General features: G+C 41.0%; 1 protein-coding gene across 2 annotated transcripts in view; it reads right to left on the reverse strand.

Annotated features, from left to right (window-relative positions):
* Nucleotides 1-1,055: 1,055 nt before the first annotated feature.
* Nucleotides 1,056-17,298, reverse strand: part of ANO10 (anoctamin 10) — a 128,827-nt gene continuing 112,584 nt past the window's right edge. For both annotated transcript variants that reach the window (XM_014937937.1, XM_014937938.1), the window contains exon 13: nt 1,056-1,906. In XM_014937937.1, coding sequence (XP_014793423.1) covers nt 1,871-1,906 — 36 coding nt within the window. In that variant the 3' untranslated portion in view covers nt 1,056-1,870. The remainder of the gene's footprint in view (nt 1,907-17,298) is intronic.

A 17,298-nucleotide genomic window follows, 5' to 3' on the forward strand; every position in this document is an offset into this window, starting at 1 on the left:
AGGAAACTAAGCAGAAGTGAAGGGATCTGCCCAAGGCAAGAGCAACCGCTAACGTGATTTATGTCACCTCACTGTAGATGTTCCTGTTTCAGAAAGGAGGAGAACGGAAGCACCACAAGGACAACCACAAAGTCAGTTCTGCAGGAGTCTACTTATTTCTTCTTCACATGATGGCTGTTGAGACACGACTCGATTCCTTTTCTAACTCCTCATCAGAAAATTATTCCAGACACCTGATACAGTTGCCATCAGCAAAACACACCAACTTTACGCTCATAAACCAGCATAAATTAGCAGACCCGCAGAATCCCTTCCAAACTGCTGTGACAAGCTCATGAGAACATATCCCACCAGGAACCCTTCCCACAGATTTTTCTCCTCCTGAACCGTTCACTCAAAACCTGAACAAACACGAGCCACTTTGGATCCAAGTGGCCCATAAACTGCAAAGCTGGGGAGCTCTCGTGGAGAATATGCCGGTCTCCTCAAAAAAGCTTTGTTTTAGGTTTTAGGTCCCTGGTTGCTGTGGGTTCTGCTGGAGGCTGCGGAAGAGCAGCAGCCCCTGAGGAAGCCCTGGAATAGCGTCAGCGTGGGGGCGGCGCCGTGGGAGAAGGCAGAGGAGAGGCAGCAGCTGCAGCACGGGTTTGCTCCTCCTCCCCAGGGAACGGAGCCGTTCCTCACTGGGTCACGCTTGGAGAGTTTGAGAAATGCTAATTTTAAATTCCAGATGGAATACATTATTTTGGCTTAGTTATATTGCTCTGCTGGGGGGGCCCTGTGGCAGAAATCTGAAATGTGCAAAGTAGACAAATACCTTAATTATTATAACAGCAGATTTTTTCCAACAGATTTCCAGCGAGTCTCACCTATAGGTAAGTTACATCTACCAGAGATGAAAGTCACAGTGGGAGAAAATAAACTGTCTCGAGGTCATGGGAGCAAACACTGTAGATTTTGGTCCTATTACTGTCAGAAAACAACAAAACGTTAGGAAAATTACCTTTTATGAAGGTATTTATGAAATGCAAGGAAGAAAATCAGATATTCACCACATACACGAGTACTAGCATATCAAGTTTAATTGATCCATTAATCAAAAGACCCATTCATACAATGCTGCAGCTCAAGGGCCAGGGAAGTGATACCAAAATGTAATGTAAATTAAAAAATAAATATACTTCATAAATTACCGATCAGCAATCTGTTTCCTACTGAGTGTTTTTTACCTAGCTTTTCAAAAGATTTTAGCTGGGGCTTATTTAGATAACTAGCACGCAGGAGTATATAATGCATACTTTATAATAATAATGTTCAAATATTTCTCAGATCATATAGGGAACAATCACGTATTTCATTATGCAATGTATAAAATATTTAATCTAATTTGCTATGTGCAAACAGTAGCTAATAAGCAGTCTTGGAAAAAAATACATGATTTGTAATAAAGAAACAAAAGGGGCAATAGCCCCAAAGGGACCATACGCTGCGAATTAAATAATACTCTATCTTCTTCTTTTCTTTTTTTTTTTTTTCTCTTTTACAAAGTTGCAGTTGCAAACTCTAGTCAGCTTCTGGATGCTTGCTCACAGGATCTGTTTTCAATCACTTAGAGCAGGGTGAGCCTGGCAGATTCCAGCCAGACCCAGCATACGCTGGAGTGCTTTATGAAAAAAAAAATACCTTTTTTTCTTTTTTTTTTTTTGTAGTGTCAGGCAGAGAATATTTACCAAGTGTCATATAAGCAGGTGGCACCTACTGAATGGCTGGCAGAGTGCACGCTGTGAGCGCTGCCCATCACCATGAAGAAAGGCTCCAGAAGTGCCCGTGGTCACACGTGGTCGCCACCATCATCACCCTCCTGCCTCCCCGGTCACTCCTTCAGCGACTCGGCCGCCAGCTTCATTTGCTGTGAGAGAGGGGGCAAGGAGAAGAGGCACGCTCAGCACGGTGACAAGTGACACAAAACAGCACAGTCTGAAAGCAGGACACTTCTGAATCCAACTGAATAACCAAACTACACGAAAAAATTAAGTTTCGTTAGTTCAAAACCACAAGTCTGTTACGCCTGACTTTTACAAATGATACTTTTAATAGAAATACTGCTTTTCCCACCAAAAGACTCAGCAAACGATGATGTAACCTGTATGTTAATTAATTCTTTTTATGATAAATAAGGCCTTACGCTGCAATTACTGGGCCCAACAGCTCCAGGAACAACCCTGCCCCCTCAGGCTTATGGCCAGGGGCAACTGCTGGAAGAAGGGCACGATGAAAGGCTGGGGGAAGCTCCTGGTGGAGGCAGGCACATTTTTAAGATACTGTTGTGTCCAAACCCCAGTCAGCAACCAGTACCACACAGCCCCTCGCTCACTCCCCACCCCACAGGGATGGGCAGAAGAGGGAGAAAAAGAAAAAAACCCTCATGGGTTGAGATAAAGACAGTTTAATAGAACAGTACGAGAAGAGAAAATAATAATAATGACAGTAATAATGGCAAAAGAACATACAAAATAAAGTGATGCAGCACAAGTCACTCTCACCACCCAATGATGGGTTGCCTGTCCTGTCCCAAGCAGTGATTGCGGATCCCTGCCCCCAGCCAGCCCCCATGTACATCCTGAGCATGATGCCTCTGGTATGGAATATTCCTTTGGCCAGCTCGGCCTCTCTCTGCTCCCTCTCACCTTCTATGGAAAGCTGAAAAAGTCCTTAACTTAATTAGCAACAACTAAGCCAGTATGTGTTATCAGCATTATTCTCATACTACATCCAAAACACAGCAGCTACTAGGAAGAAAATTAACTCTATCCCAACTGAGACCAGGACAGGTACATTCTTTATAGATGTAAAATTTTAGTTTGCTGTGAAGTCTTCAATACTATAGAGGTTTTCTATTTTTAGAAAAATCATAAAAGTCATTTAGCCTTAAATATTTAAGTTTTTAAGGGATCTTAAGAGGTCAATGAAGTTCTGACACAAGCTGCCCCCAGTATCCCACTGCACGAATGTTAAGCTGTAACTGGTACTCAGTACTTCAGTATTGCCCATTTTTTTCTGCTGTTGAATTGAACAAAAACATCCTGTGATACAAGAAAGAGGTAGCAGACCACTGTGGTGACGTGTTATTTCCAATCCTGTTGTTAACCGGTTTTTTTTGGTTTCATTATCTTAGGACATCACCAAAGAGATCTCAACGTGAAACCAGAATAACAATTCCAGGTATCGAAAATATCTGCTGAATAAGAGCAACCAGAGCCACTCTTTGAAGCTTCTTGTTAAAGAGGATGTTTCATAATACAGAATTCACCAAGGCAATAATTTAAACTGTGCCAAAGGTGTCTCTCACACATCACCTGGCGTTATGAGCTAAGGGTCTTGACAGGTCTGGAAGGCTGGAAACCACCTCGATATACTAAGAAATAATTAAAGTGACTTAAGCCCCCAAAGAAGATGACTGCAGGACAACAGTCGAAGGAGATGAGATGGAGACCAGCCCAAAGGACAAGGCACAGATCTGCTGGAGCTGAGGAGGCCACAGCCTGGTGTCCAGCATGACTGCCACCTTCCAGGCAATCTGGCGGAGAAGGAAAGAACAAGGCTGGACATGAAAAAATGTGACTGATCACACCAAGAAATAATTTATGCAGTTTCCAACTCCTAAGCAATGGTGTAGTTTCCATATCATCCACCCAGTGGTGGATGGACACGTGCATCTGAGCTGAAGTTCTTTCTATTGTGCTTGTACCTCATTTTACACAAATGGCCCAGTCCGTATGAGCTACTAGAACACAAATACCTAATAATGCTATCAAAAAAGCTGGAAAAGAGGAAGCCTCAAATACAATGGACACTTTCATTCAATTTCTATTCCTTAACATAAAGATTGCTTTAACACAGCACTTTTCCACTTTCCTTTGCTGCTAGCCTGTCCCTGAACCCATTCCAAAACATCACTCACATGATAAAAACCCACCTACAATAACTCTTCTTTACCATTTTTATCTGTATTTCCATGCCATCTGTAAGGGAAGTAAACTTAGTTGGGGATACAAATATTTACATGCTTCTCCATAGCAACAGTGCAGAAAAAAAGCCGTATTTAAAAGCTGGAATACAAATTCCTCTTCCGCATCTTGATTAACTTATTTAAATAAATGTCTGTATAAAACAACAGCATCTTAACTAAAGTGACTTCTACCTCTATTCTTAAAAAGATACAGAAGACAGCAACTTAATTCAGTCCATGATTCATCAAACTCGAACCTAATTTTCTTACTTTAGAATGACTTTCTTAAATTCTGAGCATTGTTGTAATTAGATGGGGATTGCTGAGGAATGGAGAAAACTAGAAAGGTATTTTTATTCTCTGATTTCTGCAGGGCTTTCCAAGTCTGGAAAAAAACCAAGCACGTGACTAGAAATGATGGCAATCGGTCCAAAAATTCTGTACAAGTGGGACTACTGTCATTTACTGAAGGTCCTCCTAATTTTAACTGAGGTAATCTTATGCTAGTATTCTCTTACTGTGGCCAGTTTACGCTAGTATATTTAAAATATATGACAAACAAAAAAATTTCCCAGCTTCTTCAGTGGGCCAGTGAGTAGAAAAACCTCTTAAAATAGCTCCCCATGCTGCCATGGCACACACAGCCTGGGCAGAACCAGTCCAAGTGCAGTCACTCACATATTTCAGGAAATGAATCATAAGCAATGTGAGAGCCCCAAGAGCTGCATATTTCATTTCTTCCTTATAATTTCTAATACCAAAACATATTTTGTAGTTCCTGGCAACACCAGGCTCCCCTGAGAGCTATCACTTCGGCCAGCAACATGTGGTGGCACCATTAGACGGTGAAATTCTCTGCCAAGTTCAGGCTGAAGAAATTTTAAGTTATCTTTTCTTTTATTGTCAAAGGAAATGTTTCTTTTTACTGGGAAAATATGTCTCTAGGACAACACATGTGAAAGGGAGTGTATTTTATTTCTGATAGTGAGAAAGGGAACCGAGAAGGTACATTTTAAGGTCACCTTTCCTCCGATGGCCCCAACAGGCTCATTGACAACCCTGAGGGACTGAGTTAACTACACTTCCATCAAAAAAGACATTTCTACATAAGTTTTTAGCAGTATTTTAAAAATATGGAAAAAGAGGTATTAAACACTTCTCCATCTGCATTTCAAACCAACTAGATATGTATCGACAGAGAAAAAGAAGGCTCGGTTGAGGGGTACTGGAAGCCTCTGTAAGCCAAGCAGAGGCACAGCTCAGAAACCAGCGGGCTCAATAAACCATCCTTCATTTATTATCAGCTGAGAATTACCAAAAAAAGGTTTATGCTTCTGTTTTACAAAATAGGTGGCTGGTGCATGACAAGTGCAGTCCTGCTCCCCGAAAGCCGTGCCCGGCTCTGCCCGGGTCACATCCCTCTCCCACCGCGTGGTCCTACCAGCCCAACAGCCCGTTTCACCCAGCACACGGAGACACAGCAGCCCCCGCACGACATACACAGGGGAAGGATATGGTTAAACTAACCTTAGTTTGTTGTAATGGAGTTTATTCTAAAATTCTGCTGTTAGGAATTGCTCTAAATATTTATCTGCTGTAATTCGATAGATTTGCTATTTCCATTTTATTACGTTTGAATTTCTTTGTAAAGCACACATAATATAATTAGACGGCACTTTCAGTAGAAATAGCAAAAATTCTTCAATGTGGTTTACAAATAGGCTTTACCAATTAATTAGATTTCACTACATTTCCACATAACATTTTCTGAAAGCACTTTAATGAAACATAACAGACACTTGCACACCACAAATAGAGTTTCAGACCAAGTCTGGAAACCAGGCTACTTCCTTTGTGTGTTCACAACCAGAAACACAAAATTTAGCACAGAAAGTATTGAATGTAGTGATCAACAACTGGCAACTCTCCAGTTGGAGAAGTTTGATCTCGTGATTTAGTGCTACGAACAATACAGAATCACAGAATGCTATGGGGTTGGAAGGGACCTCTGGAGATCATCTACTCCAACCCCCCTGCCCAAGCAGGTCCACCCAGAGCAGGTTGCACAGGAACGTGTCCAGGCAGGTTTGGAATGTCTCCAGAGAAGGAGACTCCACCACCTCTCTGGGCAGCCTCTTCCAGGGCTCTGCCACACTCAAAGTGAAGAAGTTCCTCCTCATGTTTAGGTGGAACTTCTTCCATTCAAGTTTGTGCCCATTTCCTCTTGTCCTATCCCTGGGCATCACTGAAAAAAGATTGTCCCCATCCTCTTGACACCCACCCTTTAAGTATTTTTTTATATATTAAGTATATGCTACTTAATACGTGCAAGTAACAGAAATAGCTCCAAACAGGAACTTACACAAACACACAGCAACACCACAGACCTCGACTAAAGCAAACCCAAGTGAGTTGCTGAGGGATCTACCACTGCAGTGCTGCTCCAGGCCACAGCCTCACTAAGGACCCAGGTCACTTCTGCATGGCAGGAGGAGAACCGTGGTCCACCTTCACCTCCAAACCCCGTGCAGGGAGCCCACGGAGGACGGGATGCTTTCACATCTCTCTCCAGGCAGTGGGGCTGCTTTCAGCTTTTCCAGCCTCCCTCTGCCCCTGAGGCCAAGAAGCCTTTCCCAAACCCTATCTTGCAAATCCATCTGTGACCTTCCTTCTGCAGGAGAGGACAACAGAGAACCCGGCACTTGTGCCGTTACCAGAGCTCACTCCACACACACTCATCTTCTAATCAAACACTCTCAACCTTCCTGTATGGTTTCTAGGGGACAGCCGGCGTTTTATCAGGTGGCTCACGGTCTCTGCTTTCCTCACGTCTGGTCGCCTGTTCAATGTTGATTTCTTGCACTTGCTGAGCTCTGTGTCAAATCCTTAGAACGTTGTTATTTTCCAGTTATGCTCAGCCCTGCTAAGCCAGCCTCTAACTACTCTTAATTTTACCACTGTGCATGTTAAGCCAACTGACAATTCAACTACAACCGGAGGAAAACAATTTTAAAAAGTAAAAAGCATTTAAAAGTGAAACTCAATGAAACTAGGAGTTAATGACTCACTGTTTTGGTCCTTTTCCGTGTGCACACTCAACATACACATATGTTTGCATATGTGAAAAACAAACATGTAAATAGCCATATAGTTAAATATAAGAAGACATGAGGACGGATGCTTCTTATCAGCAACTTCACCTTTTGCTTTTCCTGTATTCACCACACAGAATGACTCATTAGCAGTTTACTGCATAAAGAAAGCAAAGTGTTACATGGTATCTTTCCCGTTTTCTCAAATTAATTATAATATGGAAAAAAAAAAAAAGATGGATATATATTAAAATTATTCTTTCCTAATGGTGTACAGTCACAACAAAGGTACCTTCTTGTGCCATGAGCTGTTTGCTGACAACTGCAAGAACTGTATGGGGTTAATCTGTACGTACCAGACAGCTACAGAAGAGGCAAATTAACACCCACTTCAAAACTCAGTAAAGCCTCTTCCACATCTCATATTTTGTTCTGTGTCAAAGTGCAGAACCTTATTTAATGGAAATTGTCTCACGTTGATTATAATGGTGGAAAGTTGTGGTAACTTTTTATCTAGAACCACGAACCTTCCCCCAAGGTTTTCACGGGTGATGTTGAACATTCTCTGCAGCGAGCGGAGCTTAAGGACTTCAGGTTTGTGGTAAATTTTAAGCCTCATTTCTACTCTGAACAGTTTTTCAGCAACCTCTTAGTTGTCATAGCTAGAGATGATAACATGCTTGTTTACAGTAGCAATAAACAGATTCCATAAGAGTAACAGTCCTGTTTATAAATCCCAGGACTTCTGTGTCACACCACACAGCCACAATATAACACCAAATGCTTGTTTTCAGTAACTCATCCAGTACAACCCTTAAGTCTTCTTGAAAGTTATTGATTTCCAGAATACAGTTCCCTCCCCTTTTGAGCAATATAATAAAAGACTTGTAGGAACAATTTCACAACTTCCTTATTTACCAGAGTCATGACCAATGGCCCTATGATGCTCTCTATAAAGAAAAGCCATATATGAGCATTAAACAGCCAAAATGCAGATTTTTCGATGAGGAGGTGAGAAGAATTTTAAACTGAAGACAACAAAGAAACAAATGCTGAATTGTGTAGCTCTCATGAGAAGGACTCTGTAAGCAATAATTTAACTTTTTGAGAACTGAAAAGTTACCAAGCACTGCATCTATTATTCTCCTTACCTCTAGGCTGTATCTGAAATATTGTGCCTAGTCTTGGGCCCTCTAGTATAAGAAGAATATACTGATCACCTTCACCAAGTCTAGCTATGGGACACAAGATGGGCAGGGAGCTGATGCTCATGCCCTCTGAGAAAGGGTGAGACAATATCTACAAGGAGTTAGCAAGAAGATGGAGCCAAGCTCTTTACAGAGGTCTGGAGCCAGAGAACGAGAAATGAAGTGGTCATAAAGAACTAAGTGTGCCATCCTCCCCTCGTAAAAAAAAATTCCCTACAAGGATAACTGAGGACTGCAGTGGGGACCCAGGGAGGTTTTACATTCTCTGTCCTTGGAGGTTTTCAAGACCCAACTGGAAAAATCCCCAAGCAACCCAGTCTGAATTTGGTGCTGACTCTGCCTTGAGCCAGGGGTTGGACTGAGAGAGACTTTCTGAAATCCATTGAGAGATTTCTATAGTTGTTCCTGCAGGAATAGTGGCAGAGAAGTTTGCCTGGACTCTACAGATCTTAAGTGGGAATCTGTCACAACAACTAGCAGGTAAAAGCAAACAGCAAAAAAAGATAAGGCTCTTCTTTCCTTTCTTGTATGCCTAATTCGTGCCAGAATACCAAGTACAAAAACGTAGTGTTAATGAAAAACAGTAAGTTTGCAAAATTAGTAACTGCAGAGTCAGGAAAACTTGCAGAATCACATAATACGTGCCTTGGAGTATTATGCCTGATTAATAGCGCTGGGAGCCACAGCAGACAAAGCAACCCCATTTGTAGTAGATTTTTTCCAAGATTTTTTTCTGATCTACTTCATATTGGCCCTGATTTAAATTGCAAAGTATTAATTAATACTCATTACAATATTCTTACTGTATTAGTCACCCTTTGCTGAACCTTATTTTAGCTCAGTAGACAGTACAAAAACATGGAAATGGTAGCAGAAGCCACGTCAGATAGCATCATAGTATTGGCTTCCAAAGTAAAGGTTAGATATTCTGACCCCCAGAACCATTTATTTTTATCTTATTTCAGTTCATGCTTCTAGAAGTTTACTTCTTTCACCGTAACTAATTAGAGAGCTGCAAAGTGAAAGATAACAGATATAACGGAGGTGTGTGAACGCCTGACCAGGAGCGTGTGCTCTGACCGCGCTCACAGGATGCCCCACCAGCCCCAGCACCAGCTCTCCCCTTCAGCTCCTGCCATTGCACCTCGGCCAACAACCAGCTGGTCAATAGATTGTAGAGTCAGAAACTATTGACTGGTTACGAAAGCCAGGGTGCAAAAATATCCCAAGCGAGGTGACCTTGACCGCGTCTCGGGAGGGAGTCACACATCTCTTTTCCATTCTGTCACCTGGGTCAGACAGACCTCACCACAGTTTAAGGGTGCAGCTTGTCCCGGGGTTAATGGCACGTCAGCAGCGTCCTAGTGATCTCAGGGTGAGCTATTTATTTTCTCAGGAGTTCTGGATGATGTTAATTACCAGTTTGCAGTTGCTAGTTACGACCAAGAGAAAACAGGTAAAACAAACCATTCCTCCTCCTCGTCAATGGTTTGACGAGGCCCTGGGCAACCTGGTCTAGTTGGGGGTGTCCCTGCTGACTGCGGGGTGGTCGGACTAGATGACCTTTGGAGGTCCCTTCAAGTCTGGGCAATTCTATGATTCTATTATTGTCCTCTCTGAAGCTTAACAAGCTCATACGCTAAGCAGGATGCCCCTGAGCACGCAGTTATCCTTTGGAAGAGAAACACCCAGCACTTTGAGAGTTTAACTAGGCCTCTGGACACAACTCCCTGATTTATTGATAGGAACATGCCTAACACCAAAGTGTAACTGCAGAGATGGCTGAGTTAGCCTTATACCAACTGTAACAGCAGCAACGGCCTGGCTACGAACCAGGTTGCTCAGTGCACACTGATTTAACACATAAGCTCACCCTGCCCCATGATTGAGGAAGCAAAGAATCAGTTTTGCTGCTGAGAAACAGCAAAAACAGCACCTGAGAAACGGGTGAGGGACTGGAAGGTGGTCCATGGCTGCACAGGGAGACAGCCCTTCCTCCGCACGCCTCTGCTGGAACGGTGAAGGGCTCAGGTGGTGTCAGAAATACAAAATACACAGCTCCCTACAGCTTCTGAGAGAATACACGCTTCAGTCTAACACTTTCAAGACGTATGTGAGCTCTGTGCTTCCATTTTTTCCAGCCTCAAGGCTGGAAGGGACCCGCTGGGTTATAGACACAAGGCTCCCTCAAGTGCACAAACCCACGCAGCAGGAGAGGTTTAGCCCCAAGGAGACCACACAACGTCTATTCCAGCACTACACATGCCAAAACCCGCATGTTTTTTTGCCAACAGCCTTTCACAAATTCAAAAAGCAAAAGACTATTTTAAAACTATTTAATGCCACAAAAAGAACGGAGGGAAAATCCAAGAGCATGAGCGTGTCTCCCTGTAATCCATGCAACAGCGGGGAACAGACTGTGTGGAAAGCAGAGGTGGTCTCTCAAAACGAACTATGCCCAACCCTCAGATGAAGACAAAAAAAATACACCATAATCCCATTACTTTCTGACCACAGACTTGCCCACCACTGGAACCCAGGCACGGAAAGCCCAGCACCTAAGCACGCAAAGCCCGAGCACCCGGTCCACCCTCTGCTCTGCCAGTGGACACGGCTGGTAGCCACAGCCCAAGCCCAGCTGGTGTGAATCATAGCCCGGGTCCACAATTCTTTCCAAATCTGTTAATTTGTGGATCCATACAGAGACCCACTCAGTTTCCAAAAATTAGTAACAACAACAGCAGAAGTTTACTCCTCTACGCAGGGAATTAATTAGGTAATCAAGGTTTCACTGTAGATAAGAAACTAAGAACTCAACTTCAGGCACTATTTTTGGAAATGTCTATCTGTGATATAGATCTGATATCAAAAGCAGATACACGTGGAGGGTGCATGGCTGTTCTCTGTCCTGCTACCACACACCAGCCACAGTCCTGCAAGTACAAAATTTCAGGCAAGAATCTTTGGCCTGACGAATACATCAGATGATACTAGAGAAATCAAACGACTGAACGCTGTCAGTAGAAAATAATAAAATATACTTGAAGTATAAACCACATGTTTGACTTTCACACTAAGTGCTGGGCAGACACATAGCAAAAGCAACCACTCTTTTGAAGGAGTTTTTCTAAGAAGGAGTTTGCCTCTCCATTTATCTGCCGTATCAGCATGAAAATGAGTTTTGTTCTAAAGTTATTGTTACCACAGTATTCCAAAAATATCGTTTTACCGCAGTAAAGCAGGAAAAACTATTCAATGTTTAAATTACATGTTGAAGAAGAACTATTCTCAATTCTACTCAAGAGTTTAATAGCAAGGAATCCAAGACTAGCAACAGAAGGGATCTGCCAAGTCATTTTACTTGCCTTCCTCCCCTGTAGAGGTTCTCTTTCCCCAAATATTTGTCCTTGCAAGATAATTTCCAGTAATGTTTTCATTCTGTCTTTCTCTGCAAAGACAAGCTTTCTTCTACTTCCTGGGGGGGACTCTGCATTTACCTGCTATTGCCTATTCACAGCCCAGTGAAAAATAGTCAACAAAGTGTTGGTAACCAATTGCTAGCTACAGTAACTTTATAAATATTCTGAATAAATCAGTTTTACCAATTTTAAAGCACATCAAGGGTTCCTTTGCAGATACTTTCAGAATGGCAATGGCACAACTGACACCAAAGCCACCTGTGACAAGGCAAATTCCCCTTCTGCCAAGCACCCTGCTCCTTGGGAAGACCATGCACACATGCAAAAAGTGGCAACTTGTGTTCCCTGGGCTAAGCATAAGTATTGATCAGTTACAGGTATTGATTTGCTTTTAAAAATATATTTAAGTGGTTATCTTTCTGACCACATAAAGTTATATATCTATTTGGATAAAGTCAATTACTCAAATCAGCTATGGTGGATTTATGGTGTGATCTGGCTCAGAAAGTTCATGACTAAAGCACAGGCAGAGGATGGGAAACACTATGGGGAAATACATGTTAGCTCTGCCCTTCACTCTATCCTGGGTATCTGCTTCTTGCTACTTCGGGGCCTGGGCTAAAGAAACCCTTGATCTCACAACCCTTACACAGATTCACACAAAGGACACATACAGCTTATTCAACTTGCCATTTTCATTTAAGATGCCCAACTAGATACAAAGCATTACTCTTACAGAACTGAAAAATACTGTCTAATAAGCATGTAGGAGAGTCAGAATAAACTTTGAATTACCTTGCACAGAAATTTTGAAAATGAGTAAAAGGTTGATTAGGTAGTTTATAACTCTGCATTTCTTCAAAATGAGTAGTTATAACAGCTGACATAGTCCTATATTATATGTGTAACAGTATTTATAAATTACTCTGCTATGCCTGTAGTAATTTTAAACAACCTAGCAAAGGGTAAAGGTCTGGTTTCTTTGAAGGCAATGGCCAAGTTCTCATTTACTTCAGTGAACCCAGAATTTCCCTTTATGTGTTTCCTAGGTTATGAGTGAACAAAACGCTTTTCCTTTTTTCCAACAAATTAGGGAAGAAAACCCCTCTGCTACAGGTGGTTTACCACGTTTGTTCAGAAGTGAAGAGCTGTAGTGCTCGACTGGTAAAGCTCCTATCTGTCTGTCTGCTTTTCCACTAGAAAAACAAATTCTCCTGTGTTACATCAATGAGATGTTCTGCTCATCAGCACTGCCGTGCTCTCAGTGCTCTTCCTCCGTAACCCCCTTTTCAGAGCTATTTCCAACACTGTCGGAGACCCTAACAAAATTTTGTGGTTTTCTGCATCTGATACTACCGGCAATTTCTTTGCAAAGCTTTATGAAATTATTTTGCAATAAAGCGCAAGCTATGGAAAATTAAAACTATGTAATAGCTACTATTTTCAGGCTGAAGAGATTTGAAATTTTAAGCAGCTTTGTAACATGAAGACAAACAATGATCTGTAGATATGCTGAATATTAGTGTGTACTCTTCTTTCTGAGACCCGCTTTAGTGCCTTGGAGCTCCCTGCACTATATAAATGGGCAATTACAGAAAAGGATTTTAGGATGAGGTTTAGATTGGAAAAATTGTAGGACTGATTTCTAACTACTTACTTTTATTATTTTCAAGCCTTGCCAACCCTATAGTCCCAGTTTATTTCTGTTAACTTAATTTTTGTGCAAAATAATACACAAAGGCATAAGCAGATTATCTGTACTACATAAAATACACATAAATATGTAAGCATTGCTTTTAATAACATCGTAATTTTTAGGTTTAGATCTTTGTATTAAAACTGTTACCTTCTAAACAAAACTGGAATAATTGCCAGAAGGGGTAAGCGTAATTTTAACATGAACTTTGTGTTTATACAGCTTTTCCATGCACAGAATAAATCAGTTCTCATACAATTGGATAACACTTTTTCCCCCCTGCTTTTTCATTTTTGTGAAGAATTTTTGCTTTCTTTAATAAAGCATTTTACTCCTTTTTCTATTTACTCCTTGCTGATTCCCAGTCCTATTTTCTGTTGTCTTAGTTGCACCCTCTTCCTTAGATTTTTACTCCCAATTTCTTTTAATACCTAGAAACGCCACCCTCCTCCATCTAAATTCACTGGCTGGTAAAGGTCAAACTTGCTGGCAGAAAGAACTGCCAAGAGGACTGGCCCTGGATGCTGGCAGCTCCCTGGTGGGAAGGGAGCCACACTCATCCTTCCTCCCGCTCCATCCTCCTGCTCTGCTTCCCAGGAGCAGTGGGAAGGTGAGGAAGAGCAGAGCCCCTGCCAGCACAGCCCCGCATCCCTCCCCTGCTCAGAGGGGCACCACAAAGCCCTGCAACCCTCAAAATAAATGCATGGAACAGATACACACTGCTTTGGTCCAGCCTCTCTTCTAGACTGACCTTCTTCATTTGCTCCAGTGGAAATCAGAGCTAATGGTGCCAGCTTCAGCACGCACTGAGGGATTAGCTATTGTGATTCATGTTAAATTGCCACGCTAATTTAATTCTATCAGACCTCAAGGCTGTGCTTTGAAATGTTTCCTATACATGGCAAAGTGCTTTTTACTGGGTACCCTGGGTTACCGGCACCATCACATTCCCATTTCTCAATTTTAACCTATCACAACAATAAATACATTATCTAGCATGCAACCACAAATACCCAAAATAATTTCTCTTCAACACATTAGTTGCAGCACATTAAAACTCTGTTCTATTGCTATAGAAACACCATACAACATTACCACTTGTCAGAAAACACTGTCTTATAAATTTTATAGTGAGACCTTTATAAAATAAGTTGTTACATCTGTCAAACAAACCAGATTTTAAAAAACACGCCAGTAAGTGCTGTCAAAGGACTCTAAATAAATGTTTAAGACATCATATGATTTCGCATCAGTGAAGTGAGTTAATATTATCCAGTGAGTCACCTAGTTAATTCACTGTAAATTTATGTGATGGTATAAGATGGAAGGTGAACACACATTTCCACAGATCCTTCAGGGCAAATCAAACACGCAAGCTGGGACAGGACAAATAATTACAAAATATTAACAAGCTGCAGAAATCCATTTTCTGCACTTTGAGCTTGATAATATGTCATTGCTCACATGCTCGTGTTTCCTTTTTGGCACTGGAACCAGTCAGAAAGCAAAGTGAAAATTCCATGTACCATTATAGGACCAATATAACTGCAAAACCCGTGGCAGCCAGCTACATCCCTTCCTAAAATAGTAATAATTTACAACCGTAGCAAAAGGTTTCTTCAATAATCTAAAGCAAATGATTCCCATACAAAAAAAAAAAAAAAAAGGAAAGCGTAATTTTCCATACTAATAGGAAATAACAGCAATTAATAATGGTGTAAGGAAATACATCAAAGGAAAAGAGTATGCCCAGTGAAAAGGAATGGAATTTGGTTCACAATAGGTCAGCATCAGAGTGCATCTACAAAAGGAACTCAACAGCATCCACACACACAGATTCTTATTCTCTCTGTACACTGCATCTATATATATACAAAAATATAGAGAAAATGCATACATACACACACAGAAGTACAATAAAGAAGATTCTAACAATGCTAGGTTCAGGGAAATGAGCAGTGTCAGTATAATGCTTGTATTTAAAGGGGTGTTATGAACACTATTAATGGGAGGCTGTTAGGTTTGGTTTGGGGAATTCACACCTCAGATCAGCAAAGGAGTTCTTCAGCAGCCAGTATAACCTAAAGACTAATTAGCATTAAGCATTGATTTAAAATACGTATTATATATCTTACTCTATATTACTATTAATCTCCTATCTAAATAACCTTCAAATAATCATATTTGAATTTTGCAATCTTATTCATTTTTGATCAAAGACACGTATCCCATTGAAACTGCCATCTGCTGAACTTGCTTCTTTACTTTGTTTGATCTTTCTGTGACATGGGAATAATCACAAATAATATTGGGGGGAAAAAATATAAATAACACCTTAACAAATTTTTCTCTCTTATGGAATCTGCAGAGCTTTGACTAAAAAGCAGAAAAGAAATCTTTGTCCTGTGTTAGTGAATAAGGGAATTTCTTTTCTGGATTTCTGCTGATCAGTGAAAATAAAATACAACTCAGAATTACTAAGACGCGTATAAATGCTCTTGTATTAGATGTTTATGCAACAAACTGGAACCTCCACAGCAGCATTAAAAATAATCTTGTTTTTAAAGCAGATATGAAAATTCTTCCAATTAATGAAATGAGCTTAACACTTTGATACAGAAAGTAAGCAACTGCTCCCATTAATAGTTACTCCAAAGTTCTAACTGTGTTCACTATACTCATGGAAAAAACAAGACTGATCACTCCCAGAGAAGTAACTGGATGAACTAATTAATAGTTTGGTCTGATAATTTCAACACCGCCAAGTTAAAAACAAGCAAGGGAAAGTCTGGGTGTGTCCCACCTGCAGAAGAAAGATGTCTTCTTACCACATGTGAGCCTGATTTACTCACATAGAGTTTCTCAACTTGGCAGACCAGCTGAATCCTGGGTTTGCTCAACAGTACTTCCACCAACCCAATCCCATCTGTCTTTCATTTGCATTAAGATTTTACTTCACCAATAGTTACTGAATGTACGTTACCAAAGAACAGATATTTCCATCTCACCAAAATGACCAAGCCTTTTTCAAGAAACAGACTGATTAATTTGATACCATCTTGCAAGTCACAAACAGGAAGCACCAAGAGTCACAAGAAGCTTAGCTATTTAGCAAATAGACTACTCATATATATATATATGAATGCTCTCACCTTTTGAAAAAATCCGTCAGTTTAAGAAGATGTTGATAAGAAACCCTACCCTTTCAGGGAAACAGACTTCCATGGTTTTTCAACTTATTTCAAACTATTCAAGCAAAGAGGGCAACAGCACAGAGCTTCTCTTCATCAAATATCCAGCAATCCCTGTTTTGTTTCAGGCAGCCCTGCTCTTCCAAGAGCAGGTAAAATTGTCCTTAAACATTTAGGGTTGTGTTGCAGCTTAAGCTTTTTCAACTCTTCTTTTTTTCTTCCTAGGTAACTGAAAGCAGTTCACAGGCAGAACTGTACAAAGCTTTAAGGAACCTGCATGACCTGATACAGGTAGCCCAGACATCCCAAAAGACCTCTGGGGCAGGAACTTGACACTTGTAAGGTTTTATGCAGAGCTAAGGCTACAGAAGTCATAATGTGTGTAAGCTCTCTAAGTGCTACAACTACATAAACGCTGCAATATAAATAGTTACCTACCACACACAGTTCTTTTGTCTCAGTGTCTGAATCTTAGAAACAAAAGTACCATCTCCTACATGAGAATTACCAAAATAGCTATGAAGACTTTTAAAATCCTGCAATTTTTCCTGTTTCCTTCCTATAAAAAAAGGCTATGGAGTCAGCATGCACACACGCATCTGCTAAACCTGCAAAATACTTACTTTGCATTGGAAGTTAAACTCCCCCCCCCCCCACATTTTCAGCAACTCAGCAGTTTCGTTTTT

Source organism: Calidris pugnax, unplaced genomic scaffold, assembly GCF_001431845.1.
Source record: "Calidris pugnax isolate Ruff unplaced genomic scaffold, ASM143184v1 scaffold11, whole genome shotgun sequence".
NCBI classification, from domain to species: Eukaryota; Metazoa; Chordata; class Aves; order Charadriiformes; family Scolopacidae; genus Calidris; species Calidris pugnax.